The following is a 17,742-nucleotide window of genomic DNA, read 5'->3' on the forward strand; positions in this document are numbered from 1 at the left end:
ATCTGCCCCCTCCCCAATAACACCAAAAACAAAATTAAATCTAAACTTAAACATAATAAATATCTTTTCTAAAAAAACCAAACCAAAACAACAAACTCAGAGGGTTAAACCGACCCCCAGATCCACTAAAACCAAAGCGAGCAGCCAGGCCCCACTTAGGGCCCTTCTGAAGTGTAACACTGAGTGCGGGGCCACATTGGAGCTGGAGCGGTTATTTTGGCTGTCAGTGAGTGAAGCAAGGTCCCTTTAACGTTTTCCATATGGGGGCTTGGATGTCCAGGCTAGGGAGAAGGACTCTGCTCACTAGGGCCTGCTCCCAGGGCAGTGGCTGGGCCTCAGTGGCTGGGCCTCAGAAGGGCAGGAGGCCTAGGTGAGCCTGGGCAGCCACCACAGGGCGCTTGTGGGTGGGGCCCGGAGCAGGCCCACACTGTCTGTCCCTCATCACCTCCTCCTCAGCTCACACTGACTCCTTGGCTGTCTCTACTGTCTGCTGCTTTGGAGGGCACCATGGCTCCGGGCTGTACACTGACTGGGTGGGGTGTTTGGGAAAGCAGAGAGAGAAGATGGGGACAGAATTGGAAGATGAGGAAGTGGGGTGATGGCCCTGGCATGGGACCAGAGAGGGGGACAGGTGCAGGTGGACAGGCATGTGCATGGTGGGGACAGGGGGTGACCGGGCTCCCTTTCCCAGCCCATGCGTGCCCTGGGGACCCTCTGCTGTGGGGGTCCTGCCTGGCTGGGCTAGGGGCTCTGGTTGACAAGGATCTTCCCTTTGGTTGTCTGCCTCTTCCTCATCCCTCCCCCATCCACATACTGGCTTCCTCCTGGCTTCCCCCACTCTCCCATCCCTTCCTGGCAACCCCCCCCCAACTGCCTGCCTCTCCTCTTTCTGCCTCTCCCACCCTATCCCCACTCTCTCAGGACGCCAGCTGACCATCTTCAACAGCCAGGCTGCCATCAAGATAGGGGGCCGGGATCAGGGCCGCCCCTTCCAGGGCCAGGTGTCCGGCCTCTACTACAATGGGCTCAAGGTACTGGCGCTGGCCGCCGAGAGCGACCCCAATGTGCGGACTGAAGGCCACCTGCGCCTGGTGGGGGAGGGGCCGTCCGTGCTGCTCAGTGCGGAGACCACTGCCACCACTCTGCTGGCCGACATGGCTACCACCATCATGGAGACCACCACTACCATGGCTACCACCACCACACGCCGGGGCCGCTCCCCCACACTGAGGGACAGCACCACCCAGGTGAGGCCCCATCTGGCTCTGGATGAAGGTCCAAAGGGCCTGAGAGGGGAAGGGGTCCTGGAAGCAGTGCTTCCTGGCTTTGCTCTCATGGTGATGGTTTGGTTGGTGTGTGTGTGTGGGGGGGAGCGTGAAGCAAGGTCCCCTCTCAGGAAGTGGCCTTCACATGGTGATCAAGGACATCGTCACTGTGAGAGTGGCAGGTGACTGGACAAGCCCACTTGCCTCAACCAGGAGAAGGGAAGGATGGAGGAAAGAGTGAAGAAGGCGGCCATGCGGAGCTGGGTGGGCAGCGAGTGGAAAGGGGGGAGCTCTGATGTCAGCACATTGGGCAGAGGTGACACACTGGAGTGAAAGCCTCTCTGTTTTGCTGGGGTCCCTGCTGTGGGGGCTGCTCTGGCTCTAGGTCTCTCGCCTTCCTAATCCTCTCCATTTGACCTTGAGCAAGGACCATCACTTGGCAGGCCTCAGTGTCCACCTGTGCGTGAGGTGCTGGTGCAAACGGCTCCCTGTGCTTTACCCTTCCCTGTACTCACCTACCTGCTCAGGGGCTCCTGGGTCTGGTCAGACCCAAAGGATGGAAGTCCAGGGTGGGGCCGCACCAGGAGCTGAATTCCCTAATTATTGCCACCCATGCTTGTGCTGATTACTGGTGGAGTGTTTGTATCTGCTGCACAGGTACAAACCTGGCTTAGCCATCCTCTGCCCCACAGGGCTTCTGTCTCCCTTCCCCATATGCCACTGCCTTGGCTGTTGGGCCTGCAGGCCCTGGGGAATGGGGGTAAGGCTGTGAGGATGTGTTCGACCCCCACCAGTAGTCGGTATTCAGCTTCCCTTAGGACTGGGCTCAGTGGGTTCCAGGCCCTCCTTTCCAGCTAATCTGTCCTACAGGGTGCCTGGGGCTGGGTTAGCCAGGGGGGAGAGACCGACCAACCTATCCACTTCTCTCTCTGTCCTCACCATCCAGAAATCTGGGAGATCCAAATGCCCAGGGGCCTTTCCCCTTGGGAGCCCAGAGAAGAAGGCCTGGGCTGTCCCAGGCTGGCCACTTGCTCCACCCATGCCCTCCAATCACAGGAGGGTCGTCTAATCTCACTAGGAGAGGGGAGGCAGACCAGCCATGTGGGAAAGAAAGTAAGGACTCCAGCGTGATTTTGGGGTGGGTGGAAAAGAGAGACAGAGGGTGCCGAAGGGAAGAGGAGTCCATGACTTTGCCCTTGGGTGAAGGATGTGGGGTCTGAAGATGGGCCTGGGGAGCAGGCAGGATGAGACCTTATCACCATGGAGTCCTTGACCCCCCAGCCTGGCTGCCTGCCTTCATCTTCAGTCTCTCAGGCTTCCTTCTGCTTTGGACTTCGGGTGTCCCTCCTCGGGTCTCTTTCCTAACTCCCCCGATCCCCTTCCTCACGCTCACTCATCTCAGGGATCCTCTTTCTTTGCAATCAGGAGGAGAGAAAATGCTGACAAGTCGACTCCTGTTGCCATGGGAACCACAGCCCTAATTATTGTGTGCAGCCCTGGTTCTCTCTGGAAGGGGGTTGGGAAAGATGAGAGGGAACGGGATGGAGAAGCTGGAGCTGGGAAACCCCTCTAAGCCTTGTCCCCCTCTGCCTTTCTAAGGTCCCCCTGTGTCTGCCCTCCTCCACATATCTGTCCCTGCCCCAGGTATCCTGGACCCTGACACCCACCCTATAGCCCAGATCTGGCATCCTTTCCCTCTACTTTTGAGTATAATGGGTTCAACATGCACTGTCTGATCTTTGGGGGCTGCAGGGACCACAGTACTGGCACCTCTTTTAGTATCTCTTAGCACAGGAAATTGCAAGGGCCAGAGTCAATCAGCAAGTGATGAGAGCTGATGTCTCCTGTGCTATCCTACTTCTTGGGGTGCAGCTGTGGGACCTGCTCAGCCACCTGGAACCCTCTCTTTCCCCACTCCTCCTCTTGCTACCCCCAGAACACAGATGACCTCCTGGTGGCCTCAGCTGAGTGTCCAAGTGATGATGAAGACTTGGAGGAGTGTGAGCCTAGTACAGGTGAGTGCCTTTCCCCCCTCCCCTGCCCCCGGGCCCCTGCGACGATGCTGCTGGGAGGGGGGCGACTGTCCCTGCCACCTGGCCCCAGCCCAGGGTGTGCTGAAGGCCTTAGCTCTCTCTGATAGTCCCCTCCCTTCCTAGCAGGCCCCAGGACCCCTTACATACCCTTCCGGCAAGGTGCCTTTTGGTGCCCCATCCCTTGAAGATAGTGAGGTCCTTAGCCTGGGCTCCTGGGGTGGAGAGCCAAGGGTAGATGGGAGGAAACAAGGAGATGTTTCCATAGAAAGATGAGGAACTGCAGCTCCCATGAGTCCTGGGGTGGAGGGTGGGGAACTACAACTTCCATCAGCTCTCAGGTTCAGAACTGTAACTCCCATCAGCCTCACAGCCTGGTGCTGTCTTGGCTACTCACTGGGTCTCTATTGGCTCCTCATTCTGCCTCAGGGGTGTGTCTGGTGTTCTGAAAGCTCCCCAGGATGGAGTCTCTGACAAGGTGCCAGGCCAAGGAGGGCTGTTGCCACATGGAAGCTCTGCCTCAGTGCTCTGGGTGGAGGTGCCCCCTAGGCCAGACATGGGGTTTCCCGGGGAGCTACTATAGGGGAGCAGGCTGGGGGTGGGAAGAGGACTTCCTAGGTGGTGGGGGGCTCTGCTTAATGTTGCCAGCTCGAGCTGATGCTACAGCTGCAGAGGGTAGCTGGGTGAGTTGGGGGTGAGCCTTGCATGCTGGCTGAGAGCGCCCGAGTGAGGTGGCACGTGGGTGCCAGGATGCTCATCTGAGCAGGTTGGCAGTGGCAGAGAGGAGCAGTAGGAGGCTGGCACTGAAGGCTGAAAGTGGGACTGGAGAGATGGACTGGATGTGGCCAGTGGGAGAGCACAGGCCTTGGTGGCAGCCTGGATAAACTCATGGGAGCAGAGAGGCCACCCACATCTCTAACTTGACTTTCCAGAGATTTCTTATTACCCTGCCACGGTGGCACCGGGCTGTGGGTATCAACAGGCTTGGGGTTGGGACAAGTGCATTTGGGGATGGGGAAGGGCTATGAATCTGGCCTGAGGTAGTAGGGATCTAGGGGTCTGCCAGCACCAGCAGGGACAGTCAGACAGGATGGGCTGCTACCCTGGATGGAGTGTGGGTAGAGCTGGAAGGAAATAGGATGGAAGCATGGACCGTGGAGCCTTGGGGCCAATGCTCAGGTTCCCAGACCAAGATGCAGGACCCTATTCCGAGAGGCTGAAGTCCCCACACCCCCTAGTAGACCAGAGCTTAGAGGGGTTGTTCTCAGGGTCCTAAGCCAAGGGACACTTGTGGGAGCTGCCAGATGCTGGGCTGGAAAGGTCTCCCTGTCCACAGCCCAGAGCCTGTACTTCCAGGAACAGATACCCTCCACTGTAGGAGGCCCCTCTGCTGGGAGCTCCGCCGCCATCTCTTTGCACTCCAGCCCCACCATTGCCTTGAGATGCTCTGGGCATGTGGCAGTCTGCACACGGCACCCCCTCAGCCCTGCCTCACCCCTGCAAGCACTAGGCACTTGCTGGGGTTCCTAGAGGCTGACAGAGCCGCCAGCCAAGCTTGACATAAGTGGATGTGTGGAGTGGCCTTTGGGTTGGGATTATGGGGACCACAGACTCTGTGGATCATGGAGAAAGGGCACTGCTTGGCCTCACACTCTGGGATGTGAACTCTGTGATGACAGGGATCGCTGCTATCCCTGGACTCAGATGTGCAGCACACACCAGGGTATACCACGGCCCCACTGGGAGGCTCTAGTATCCTGGCCAAGCATCTATACAGAGGCCTTGGCATGACCTGCAGTGTGCACTCATAGCCTGAGCTTTGTTAGGACAAGAGGGTATGGTGAACCTGAAGCGGGTGGGTCAACTGCCCCTCCAGTCAGGGCTCCTAGAGATCACTGACCACTGTGCAGTCCTCCCATAAAAAGAGCCTCTATGTGAGGGGAAGACAGTAGGGTGGAGGGGGAGCTGGGGATAGGGAGGGCTGGTGGCTGACTTTCATGCTTTGAAAATAAAGCCTGGAGGCAGGGCAGAGTGGGTCACTGAGCCCCCAGAGCTACCCACTGGCATCCACAGCTCTCCTACAGACATCACTCTGAAATGTCTCATGTCCTCGTCATCCCCGTGGGAGGCCAGAAAAAGACCAAGATGACTCCACGTACCCAGGCTGGCCTGAACCATGTTCTCCTATCCCTCTCATCCCAGCTTCCCCAGTCTCCCATCCCAGCTTTGGGACCCCAGAGTAAGGAAGCTTTCTCTAGTAGAGCACCAGGCCCCTAGCAGAGGTGGAGGAAGCCCAGGGACAGAGGCTGCCCAGAGCCTGACCCTAGGGTGTCTGGTCTCACATCCAGATCTTCATTACTGGGCATGAGTGTGGGCTCTAGGATCTTCCCTGGTCCGCTTACCTTGCTACCCTTTCCCCTAACTCAAGCTCCTCCACAGACTCCAGGCCCTTTCTACCTCCCTGCTCAGTATTTCCAGAATGTTATGTTAGCCCAGGAAAACAAAGCATTGTTAGAATCCTCCCGAGTGGGAGTGCCTCTAAGGAACAGGCACCTGCAGTCCATAATGTGGCACACCTCCCTGCTGTCCCAGCTGTCCTGGCCCACACATTGTATTTCTAGGCTGGCCCCTGGAGGACTCTGACTTTGCACCCCTGAGATGCACAGGAATAACACACAGGCTTAGACCCACATAGGTACACATCCAAATGCACACACACGTAATCCAACCAGGGGCTCACAAATGGACACACCCAGGCATACACACTCACAAACTGCCTAGAAGCTCACACGTACAAACACACGTTCAAACCTAGAAGAGCACATGCCATTCACACCTAGATCAACAGAGGTACCCAGGTGCTTAGACCCAGAGTCACATGCATGCTCAGATGCCTGAAACCTGTGTACACTCCTGTGAGGCCCAGAGAAACACAAAGACATACCCATGAAGGCATGCTGTGTATCAGTGTTGCATGTACATGCTTAGGGCTCCTAGATTACCCAGAGATGTGCAGACTCACAGCTGCCCATCTGCTTGGCTCATACCTGTGGATGCACACATACATGTTCAGAGGCATAAAGCTCCAAATATATCAGACATCAGGGGCACACGTGTGTGTTCAGATCTTTGTGCGCACACTCACCTGTTATTGGACTCACAGACTTATCCATGTGTGCTCAGCCCAGAAAGGGACACATCTGTGGACAGACCCACCTATGCAATACTTCCTCACATATATGTACAGACCTGGGATCCCACACATTCCCTCAGAATTTCAGATGCTTAAATGTTACACAGACACCATATGATAATCAGGCATACACACGATGCATTCATACCCCGAAATGTGCACATGCTTATATTCACAGAAGTGCACTTACGGCTATGTGCACAGGTGTGATATCTCTGTCCCTGTGTACTCACCAGGACACATCCATCTGCTGAAGGACGTACTCACTGACCCACAGAGGGGTCTCTGTGGCTGAGGTGCACCTGTGCATGTTCTCTGAGGGAGGCTGTGTGCTGGCCCCAGGGGTCCACACATTTTCTCAGTCTCCTGGGCCTGCACCTGCACCCCTTCCATACTGTTGTCATGAGAGGGGACCCTCAGAGGCATGCCTAACTCTTTGCTATGGAGGCTCATGCATACATGCACACTCACATACACACACACACTCCTGTATCAGATCCCTTGAGGCATACATACATATATATATATACTCAGTTTCATGGCAGTGTATAGGTATATACATTCACTATGAAACACATGTCGATTCATACAGAAGCATGCATACTAAAGCATGCACAAAGGTACATGTGTGAAATGCACATGCAAACTCCAGCCTACAATGGCCCATACAATGCTCACAGGCACAGGTGTACCTGTGTGCTCAGCAGCATCCATACAGTGGCACATAGAAGGACACACGTGTACCTGCAGACCTATAGGGCATGCACATACTCAGACCCAGTATTGAATAGTGTCTGCCAGTATGTTCACTCTCAAGTGGGTGCTCACGGCCATTGAGATCCTAAGGGCAAAATCCACATATTTAGTCTCCAAGTTTCATGTAGATACATGCGTACATGCCTAGGAACATGGGAACACAAACCTTCAGGCACACATGGACCCACATATGTGCAAATGAACAGCAACCCCATGCTCTAAACCATGTACATCCCTCCTCAGTGTTGCCCACCCATAGACGAGACCCTCAGAGGCACATGTAGGCTTCAGTTCATGAACACACACGTTTGCTCAGACACAAATGCATGTGTTCAGATTCCCAGAAGCTTCCAAAGTCACCCTAGTTGCTGTAACGGACTTTCCATGACCTCTGTGGCTTAATACAGAGCTCTGTGTCTCTTTCCCATGAATTATTAAGTGCTCCTGATTGGTGGGCATCTCCCAGTGTTCACTCGGGGCCTGGTCTCCTTCCATCCTGTTGCTGTGCCATCTTTAGTATGGGACTTCTCAAGAAGTGGGAATAAGCATAGCCAGGAGCAGGAGCGTCCACGGGTCATTCCTGGAGATGTGCGCATAGCTCCCATTGCATTCCACACCTGGAGCTCAATCTTGGGGCCACAGCTGAGTTTTTGGGCTGCCAATAGCCACCACCTTATTGTACCCTTAGGAGGAAGCGCCAACAGATCTGGGGACCAGCTGCGAATGGTTTGCTCAAGTTTGGCCTATAGGGTCACCAAGGGTCTGTTTTATTCTTCCTCTTGTCTCTGGGTATACCCCACACAAACTTCAAGAGAGACAACCCGAAGTCCCATCCTGGGAGGGCGTTCATCTCAAAGTTGGGGGTGTGTGGGAGATGGTGGTATGTTCTGATCCATCCAGAGCCTCCTCCTCTGGTCTAGAGAACTATAAACCAAAAGGATAACACATCTCACTGCCCTCATGGCCCAGCACACAGTTAAATACAGTGGTGCTGCTAGGCAATGCCTACAATAAAAGCTTATTTACAAATGGTAAGAGGTTGGGTGTGGTCGCAAGCACCTATAATCCCAGCACTTGGGTGGAGGAGACAGGATTGTAAGGCATTTGAGGCCAGCCTGGAGTACCTGGCAAGATCTTGTCTCAAAAAGAGTGAGGGTGGTGGGGAAGGAAGGGTGATACAGGGCGACTCTCGGGTTCCAGTGTTGGGACAAAACTCACACACACAGGCCAGGTGCCTGAGCATTGCCAAGGAAGCCCAGCAGGCAGGTGACTATGCTTCTGCAGTGGCGGCGGGGGTGGGCTTGTGGGTGGGGGGCATGGACAGAGTTTCCCCTGAACTTTGCCTCTGCTCTCTGGGAGGGCTCCCCTCTCCATCTGGGCTGCTGCTCTGGTCTGAAGAGTCTCCCCATCTTTATCCTCTCAGAACTGGGTGTTGGGAGAAATGTCCTTGGGTGTGTGAGAGTGCCAACACCCCACTCTGGCTTGTGCACCTCTGGGGGCACTGGCTTCAAGGCTCAGCAGCCACACCACAGCCCTTTTCCAGGCCCCCTCTCAACCACCCCGTGGCTTCCCGTGCTTCTCTGTCTTACTCTTCAGAGAGTCATGCTATCTTGAGGAGGCTTGAAATGGTAGGTGGGGCGATCACACTCTAAATTCCACCCTTGAGCAGGCCGAGGCCCTCAGTCAGTTGAGAAGTTTGCCCCCGTCCTCCCTCGAGCTCTTTTCAGTTTGTATTCCTATGTGGGGTTTGGAAGCAGCAGCTCATCTGATCCCTGCCGGACCCACACATCTGGGCTGTCACTAGCCCCTTCATTTCTGCCTGTAAGTCAGCCAAGTCTTGTCTAAGTTTGTGTTCTAACATGTTACTAAAAGCAGAAAGTAAGAGCTGGCAACAACCTGGCCCTGTCTCCGCACTTCCCTCAGAGCCTCAGCTTCAGCAGGCTGGCACAAGAAATGTGTGTACCAAACACTTTGCCACTGTGTCAGTGTGCGTCTCCATCTTTCCAGCCGCCTCTCCTTTCCTTGGATTGTCACTTGAGTGCCATGGTGTTTTGTTACTGTGACATCCCTTTCAGGGGCCACAGCTTGTATAAGGTAGCACTGGTCTCTGCAACAGATAAGCCCTGAATCTCAGCGATTGCCTCAAGAGAGCTTTCTTACTCAGGCGCACCTTTCCTGAGTGTCCTAGGAATCTACCTTCCTTCCGTCTGTGGTACCTCTATTTTCACTATATCCTTTCCAAGGCCACTGTTGGAGAAAGTGTGGAGGATGGAGCATGGATGGCCATTAGGGGCAAAGAATTGGCAGAACCCAATGCCTGGCTGAGTGGCCTTACCCCATCGATGCTGGGAAATGTAGTCCAGATGCCCAGGAGACAAAGGAATGCATTTATGTGGTGGAGGATTAGTTCACTGCAACAGTAACTACTTGTGCTCAAAGCCACAGTGGCATCATGCTAGAATGTTCTGAGGGGCACATTCACACACACACACACACACACACACACACACACGAATATAGGCTTAGGCTCAGGGGCAGCAGGCACAGGCCAGGACCAGAGATCCACTCACATGCACATATCTGTTCACATTCACTGACATGCACACATGCCTCAGAACCACCCAGATTCACTTAGGGGAACACAGGCTCTCTGAGGGGTAATGCATCTGCACTCCTGTTGTGTAACTCACCTCTGACCTTTCGATGCTGGTGTTGCCGGTAGGGAGGGACACCACCCTTCAGGTCACTGGCCACAATGGTGTGTGTCTCTGTTCCAATAGGTAAGTAGCGGTGAATTACAGCCAGCACTGTGCTTGCCTAGCAGTATGTCCTGGACTTGGAGCAGAGCTGTGTCCTCTGGGAACAAAGTGACTTTTTTTTTTTCAATATTACAGAGTTGTGACTTGCCAGGTTGTGGACCTAAAGGGCGGTGTCCATGTATAGAGGCTATTTTGTCTCTTAATCCACATGAAGTGGCCCATAGGGGAGTGTCTTTTCCCTCATAGCTTGGGCAGGTCACCGAAGGTGGATGAGGCCTATGCCAGCAGATGATTTAGTCTGGAACACCTCAGTTCTAGGCTCTTCTATGGGGTGGACATATCTTGACTGTTTGGGAATAAGGTTCATGAGTAGTTCATTTTTAAGATAGGGTCCTATACTGTAGCCCAGGCTGGCCTTGAACTCATTATATAGCCCAGGCCAAACTCATGGTCTCATGGTGATCCTCCTGCTTCAGCCTCCAAGTAATGGGATTACAGGTGTGAACTACAGTACCCGGCTTCATGGGTAAATTTCTAACCAGGGCCTCTGTGTCTTAAAGGTGGAAAGGGCTCAGTTTGCTGTATGTGAGTACCCTAGAGAGGGACGAGCTGAGGCAGAAAGACTGCTCAGGAGTGGTGGGGTCTTCAGAATGGAATTCTCTAGCAAGTAGGCCCTACATGCATTGAAATTCCATTTTCTTAAGGTGGGAGTGGAGAGAATGGGTGGGTTGCAGCTAGGATAGGCATGCACCTGTATTTTCCCACTGCTGCAGCTGCTGGAAGTGAGGGGAGGGGCTAGTGCTGCCTGGGGTTCTTATCAGACTCCGATGGCTTTCAGGGCCATGTCTCCCAGTGGTGCAGAGCTGGTGATAGGGCCCCCAATGAGTCATCCTGAGTCTGTACCCCTCCCTCAGAAGCCCAGTGGGAGGGGCAGCAAGTGGGCCTTCCCAGGTGAGGAGCCTCTGAGGGGTCATCCCTCGCTCAGGCCTACTGGCTTCTCTCTAGAGTAAGCACTCTAGACCCTTCCTGGACCAGTGGACCAGGAAAGCCCAGCACCTACATTGTTACGACTCCTCTGCCCCATGACCCATGCCTGGTTGAATGAGGGTGTGATGGGAGAGCCATGTGACTTTTTAGGGTTCTCCATTGTCTTTTATCTCAGAGAAGGTATGGGGTGTAGGGTGCATGGATGAAGTGTAGGAGAAAGATGCTACAATGAAAAGGGAGCTCTCCATGGAGGGAGTCTTGGGAGGTTTATAGCCAAACCTTGGGCAGAGAAAGGCTGGGAAAGACACAAGGGAAGCTCAGATATGGAGCCGGGGAGGGCAATGGGGCAAGAAGGAGGGAGATCTAAGAAGCCTGTGTGTCCCAAGGGCTGGTAGGAATCCAAGGCTGCCCTGGTCAGCCTGATGATCAGCATTCTAGGGTAAGTCCTCAGCACAGACCTGACATATCACTGTGTCCTCAGCTATGGCCAGCTCATTGAGGATTATAAGCAAGGTAGGCAAGCTTTGACCCTGGAGTTCCCAGAGGTCACTGATGTCTCAGTGTAAGATGGAAAAGATGGAAGGTGGGTTGGTAGAGGGTGAGAGCCAGGCCCATGGGTGGGACAAAGCACTGCCAGGGTTAGTGCTCAGCAGGGCCCGCTGTCCAAGATGGCAGACAAGAGACTGTGCAAAATTCAGCTTGCTTAGGCCTGTAAGAGATGCTCTAGCACTTCCCCAAACACCTGACCTGGCCCAGCTCAGAGAAAATGCTAGAGGGATAGTCCTTCCCTTCCCCCTGGAAAAGTGGAAAGAGCTCAGCTCTGTGCCAGGCCCACTGCTGGCCACTAGAAAGATCGACAGATGGGACTTGGGCCTTTGGGCCTTCCCTGGCAGCGAGTCAAACTTGGGCTTCTGGGACAGAATAGGGACACTGTGTCAGAGGCACCAGGAGCAGAGGACATCTTCTGAGGTCAGCACAGGAGATGTTGACCTGACTCTGTGCATTCCTGAGCTATCAGCAGGGAATGTGTTTTGAATGGAAGGCAAAGGTCAGAAGACAGCAGGTGGTGTGGGCCAGGTGGGAGGACCCAGGTGAACTCAGGACCCATGTTGGGAAGGGAGCATCCTAGATTGGCCCTGGATGTTACTACCTGAGGCGCCATCAGCTCTCTCCCCTGTGAACTGAGAACTGAGTTCATTCCTGTCTTCTGATTGATGAGTCTGGGGCTCACATGGGTGGAAAGGCCCAACAAGCTAGGCCTTGGCTTAACCTGGGTCTGGAGCTCTTTATTTTCTTTTTACTTATTTATTTTGGTTATCTGAGACAGGGTCTCAGGTAACTTAGACTGGCCTGGAACTTCTTATATAGCTGAGGATAACCTTGAATTTCTAGTCTTCTTGCCTTCACCTCCCAAGTGCCGGAATTATGTACCACCATGCACAGCAATACCTTAGTTTTATAGATGAAGAAACTGAGGCCCAGTGGGTCAAAACAAAATAAAACAAAACAAACTTGCTGATCATCCCATAGGAATTCCGAGACACATGTAGCCTCTGAGTCAGCTTCTCAGTTAAGCAGTCTTGGCAGCCTCCTGGAGGCCTGGGGGTGATGGTCCAGGCTTCCCTGAGAGTCACAGGGAATTGGTTCTTCACCTGACAGTGATGCCAGACCTAGGGAAGTCCTGCTCTGTCCAGGCCTTTAGCATCCACATCCATTAAAAACTGGAGTTGAGGGCTGGGATGTGACTCAGTGGTAGAGCCAAAGTGCATGCATAGCATCCATGTGTGAAGCCCCCGCGTCTTAAAAATTTGTGGCACAGAGAAGCCTCTACCCTCGGGGGACACTGGCGGCTTGGAGAGCTTGGCAAAGTTTCCTGGTCAGTGGTGAGGTCTCACTAGGGCTGGCTGGTGTGGCCAAGAATGCCTGTGAGATTGCTGGAGCTGCTGCTGGTGGTGGGGTGGGTGGGGAGACTGAACTGTGGGGTGAGCAGAGCAGAAAAGGTGGTCCCACACCCTTGCAGGTGAAGTACTCAGGTAGGGGCAGGGCTTTGGCTGAGCTGGAGGGAGAGCCAGAAGGAAATCTTCAGCCCCACTTCACAGAAGCTGTCTCTATGGCCAGTGCTTCAACCTTCCCTCCAGCCTAGAGTTGGGGTCCAGCTTCTGTCTACCAGAGGCCAGTGGCTTGTAGTGTTTTGGTTGGTGAGGAGGCCTAGGAGGCTGATGGGAGTTATAGACCCAGGAATTGATGGGAATTGTAGCTCACATCCCATCGGGAGCTAACGGGAGTTGTATTTCCCACCCTTTGTGGGGAGGGGGCTGATGGGAATTGCAGTTTCTGTCCCAGGGAACTCCATTTTTCAGACTTGCAGAGGAGACTTACCCCACCCCACCACAAAGCCTTCCCCAGTAGTTCCCCTGGGCCCTAAGTTAGCCAGTGTGTCCCTCCCAGATGGCTGTGTATGTATTTTCTTTTCTTCTTTTGCTTTCTTCTTCTTTCCGTTGTTTTATATTGTTTTAACAATAATACGAGGGCCAGGAGCAGTCATGCCCTGGCCAGGTTCTGGCGGTCCATGGGGGTTCTGGGGAGGGGGAGGGGGGAGTCAGTGGGGGTCAGAGGTGGAGGGTGCATAAAGTTGGAGAGTTAGGCTTAGTTCAGGAACCACTTGGCCCCTGCCCTCATGCACTCACTTCCTGTCCCCTACATGACATCCCACCACTTCTCCCAGAATCCTATGGGATAGGACCCTTGTTCCAGTGTGTCTGTTACCTCCCTGCCCACTTTTCCAATCAAGTACGTTCCCTTCAACGGCTCCTCCCCCACGACCCACCGAAGCTCCTCCCATGGCCAGTCCCTCCCCAGGAACTCTCACCCTCACAGACCTGCCACTGTCCCTCTCCAAACCCATCCTTCCACTGACCCGTCCTTCGCACACACGATGACCCCGAGTGATGCCAATTTCCCATTCCCAGCTCGCACTGTGCAAATTTCAACTTGAAGTTTGATGAGGGGAAGAGGGCTCGAGAGGGAGGAGAGAGAGCTTTCTGGAGGAAAGTAGGCTGTGCAGGGAGCAAATCGAGGGAGGGAGATACCAAACAGATAGAAAACATTGTACGGAAAAGTTGTTTTTTCTTATTTTTTTTCGGGAGAACCCGCTTACACAGCTCTGTTTGTAATTTTTTTCTTCATGCTAAAATCACACGGCCTATTTGTTGATGTAAGTTGCCTGAATTCCGTGGTATGCTATCTTCTTTTTTAAAAACAAAAGCAAAAAGAAAAATATAGAAAAAAAATCCCTAAAAGATTCTGTTGCTAGGTTTGTTTAAATGCTGCTGTTGTATGTTTTTAAAGCCTTAAACCAGTAGAAAAAAAATTTTCCGTTTCTTTTCAATTTCCTTTCCTTTCTGTTCCTTTTGGTCTAAGACAAAAAATAAATAAATAAATAAATAAAAAGAAAAAAAAAGAAAAAAAAGAAAAGAAAAGAAAAAAAAAACAAAACCAAACCCAGAATGTCGCAGAGCCCGCGCGGGGTGCGCAGGGCATCCGAGCACGCGTAAAGCGCAGCGCTCCGGCCGGCTGGCGCGCTCTAGTCGCCAAAGCCAATTGGAACCGATTTGGGTGTGAGGCTGTTGTTTCTCTCTCTGATGCCGGCCACCTGCGCCCCGGCCCTCGCTGACGACCCCTCTTCTCTCTTCTCTTTCTTCTTCTAGGAGGAGAGTTAATATTGCCCATTATCACGGAGGACTCCCTAGACCCCCCTCCCGTGGCCACCCGCTCCCCCTTCGTGCCCCCACCCCCTACTTTCTACCCCTTTCTCACGGGCGTGGGTGCCACCCAAGACACCCTGCCCCCGCCCGCCGCGCGCCGCCCGCCCTCGGGGGGCCCGTGCCAGGCCGAGCGCGACGACAGCGACTGCGAGGAGCCCATCGAGGCCTCCGGTTTCGCCTCCGGGGAGGTCTTTGACTCCAGCCTCCCCCCCACGGACGACGAGGACTTTTACACCACCTTTCCCCTGGTCACGGACCGCACCACTCTCCTGTCACCCCGCAAACCCGCGCCCCGGCCCAACCTCAGGACAGATGGGGCCACGGGCGCCCCCGGGGTGCTGCTCGCCCCCTCCGCCCCGGCCCCCAACCTGCCCGCGGGCAAAATGAACCACCGAGACCCGCTGCAGCCCCTGCTGGAGAACCCGCCCCTGGGGCCCGGGGTCCCCACGTCCTTCGAGCCGCGGAGGCCGCCCCCGCTGCGCCCCGGCGTGACCTCAGCCCCCGGCTTCCCCCATCTGCCCACAGCCAACCCCACCGGGCCGGGGGAGCGCGGGCCGCCGGGCGCGGTGGAGGTGATCCGCGAGTCCAGCAGCACCACGGGCATGGTGGTGGGCATCGTGGCGGCGGCGGCGCTCTGCATCCTCATCCTCCTCTACGCCATGTACAAGTACCGCAACCGCGACGAGGGCTCCTACCAGGTGGACCAGAGCCGGAACTACATCAGTAACTCGGCCCAGAGCAATGGGGCGGTGGTGAAAGAGAAAGCCCCGGCCGCGCCCAAGACACCCAGCAAGGCCAAGAAGAATAAAGACAAGGAGTATTACGTCTGAGCACCCCCTCCTCCTCCAGGCATCGCGCCCCACTGCCAGCTGCCCCTCCCGGGAGGGCCCGGGAGGAGGGCGCGGCCCTCTCGCTGCAGGGGGACCTGGGGACCCTCTCCCTGGCTGCCTCGGGCTTCTTCCACCGAAGAGGAAACGCAAAAAAAAAAAAAAAAAAAAAAAAAAAAAAAAAAAAAAAAAAAGAAAAGGAATAACCCCATGCTCGTCCCAGTCCTGCTGCCCACGGCGCCGCACCGTCAGCCCTGGCTGTCCCTCTGGCTCTGCGCCTGCCAGGCAGGGCACCGTGCTCACAGCCCTGGGTTGATTTATTTTTTTAAGGGGGGGGTGGGTAGTTTTATTTTGGTGGGGCTGGGTGGGAAGGAAGGCTGGGGGTTTTGTAAAGTGTCCACTACGCGTTCGTTTAGTTTCCTCGATTTTCTTCCTCTCCGTCCCTCTTGCCTTCCTTCGCTCTCCCAGCCCTCTTGTCCTGGCCCAGCTTGCTGTGTCTCTCATCCCCACCCTCCTTCCCCACTTTTTCTTTTCTTTTCTTTTCTTTTCTTTTTCTTCCCCCCTTCTGTATTTTTTCTCCGCTTCCCTCCCATTGGGTTTCCAGAGTCTCTGGGAAAAGGGTGGGAGGGTGGGCCCGGAGAGGCCCAGCTGGGGTGGCTGGGGCAAGTGCAGTGGGGTTCATTTCCCCAGTGCCCTGAGTCCCCTCCTCAGGAGAGGTGCCTGTCTGAGGCTCGCCCAAAGGAAGGGGCTTGGGCCTGGTCAAGGTCTATTGTGTGTGCCGCCGGGCAACGTGCATTCCTGGGAAGCCGCTGGAGGAGCGGGGTGGGGGGCGGGGGGAGGGAAAGGCAAATGCAGATATATATTAAAAACAAATAATCGAGGTACCAGAGCAGCGGCCCGTGGCACCTGCTGGGCGCAGGGCAGGAAAGGGGAGGGAGCAAGACCGTGTCTGCGGATGACCGGGGCCACATCTCGGCCCATGTGCCCCCTGCTCCCCCATTTTTTTTTCTCTTTGTTAACAAAGTGTCTGAGTCTTGGAAAACACCCAAAACCCGGAAATGTGTGGGAAAAAGAAAACAAAAACTTTCCAAATTCCAACAGTCCTGTGTAGTTTGTTCTGGGTGAGGGATTGTGCTAGGTCCCTGGTCCTGGCTATGGGATAGGGCAGGTCTGGAGTGTGCTCCTAAGCCGGTAAGTTCCCCACACCCCGGTCCCAATTCAGTGTGCGTGTGTGTAGGTGTGTATATGTATGTGGGGGGCGCCAGGCACAGAGGACAACTTGCAGGCGTTGGTTTTTGGGGTAAGATTCAGATCATCAGGCTTGGTGACAAGTGCCTTTACCCACTGAGCCATCTTGCCTGCTCAATCCCCCAGACTTTTGAGTTGAGCACAGCATTGGGCTCCCCAGCAGGCAACTGTTCTGCAAGTCCCTGTTAGGTGAGCCTGAGGGTGGCAAACACCCCAGCCTGTGTGGGGGTGGAGTTTGGTGTCTGGCCTGGATTCTGTGACCTTGCCTTCAGAGGGTGTGCACCAGCTGCTGACCTGGTGCTGGCAGCTGCCACTGCCCCCTTTCCCAGTCTTTGAAGGGAGGTGGGCCCCTCATGGCTTGGCAGGGCCTCAAGATTCATAGGTGGCTGCACCCCGTCCATGGACGTACTTCTAACCTCCATACTCCCAGCCTTGCCTCCCCTCCTGGTTCTGCTTTGGGGCCTTTGACACACTACCCTTCATTGCTAGACTCCAGGTGTGGATTTCTGTGGACTTGACTTCTCCACCTGCTTCCAGACCTGCTTGTCGCCCCTGCTGCTCTTGGGCTTGGGGTGATCACGTTTCATTTACCCACCTGTGGGAGCCTGGGAAGGCCCTGACATGAGGCAGTGCTTCCGGGATGCCCAGTCCTTGGCTGGTCATGGCCTTACCTTGTCCTGCCACTGTTCTTTGCTCAAGGCTGAGGCTTAGCACCCTCATCATTATTAGTCACAGAAAACAGACAGCAGGAGTTCCTTGGTGACACGAAGGAGCACCTTTACTGCAATGATTTTTACAAAGACCCTGGCTGAGGCAGGGTGTACTCTGGGAGTTGAAAGGATGGCTTCAGCGTGCTGGTTGTCTTGTGACCAGGATTCCATCTCTCTTCCAGCATCAGGAGGCCAAGAGCTGT

The 17,742-nt window shown here is 54.7% G+C and overlaps 1 protein-coding gene across 13 annotated transcripts in view; it reads left to right on the top strand.

Annotated features, from left to right (window-relative positions):
• The window catches only part of Nrxn2 (neurexin 2), a 115,788-nt gene extending 99,115 nt beyond the window's left edge, over nucleotides 1-16,673 (top strand). For 10 of the 13 annotated variants that reach the window (XM_008838926.2, XM_008838918.2, XM_008838920.2 and 7 more), the window contains 3 exons: nucleotides 922-1,247; nucleotides 3,202-3,280; nucleotides 14,698-16,673. In XM_008838926.2, coding sequence (XP_008837148.1) covers nucleotides 922-1,247; nucleotides 3,202-3,280; nucleotides 14,698-15,584 — 1,292 coding nt within the window. In that variant the 3' untranslated portion in view covers nucleotides 15,585-16,673. The remainder of the gene's footprint in view (nucleotides 1-921; nucleotides 1,248-3,201; nucleotides 3,281-14,697) is intronic. The other 3 variants (XM_008838927.1, XM_017799601.1, XM_008838929.2) reach the window with 1 other exon arrangement.
• Nucleotides 16,674-17,742: the final 1,069 nt, after the last annotated feature.

The sequence above is a fragment of the Nannospalax galili genome, unplaced genomic scaffold (assembly GCF_000622305.1).
Source record: "Nannospalax galili isolate Female #2095 unplaced genomic scaffold, S.galili_v1.0 scaffold1659, whole genome shotgun sequence".
NCBI lineage: Eukaryota > Metazoa > Chordata > Mammalia > Rodentia > Spalacidae > Nannospalax > Nannospalax galili.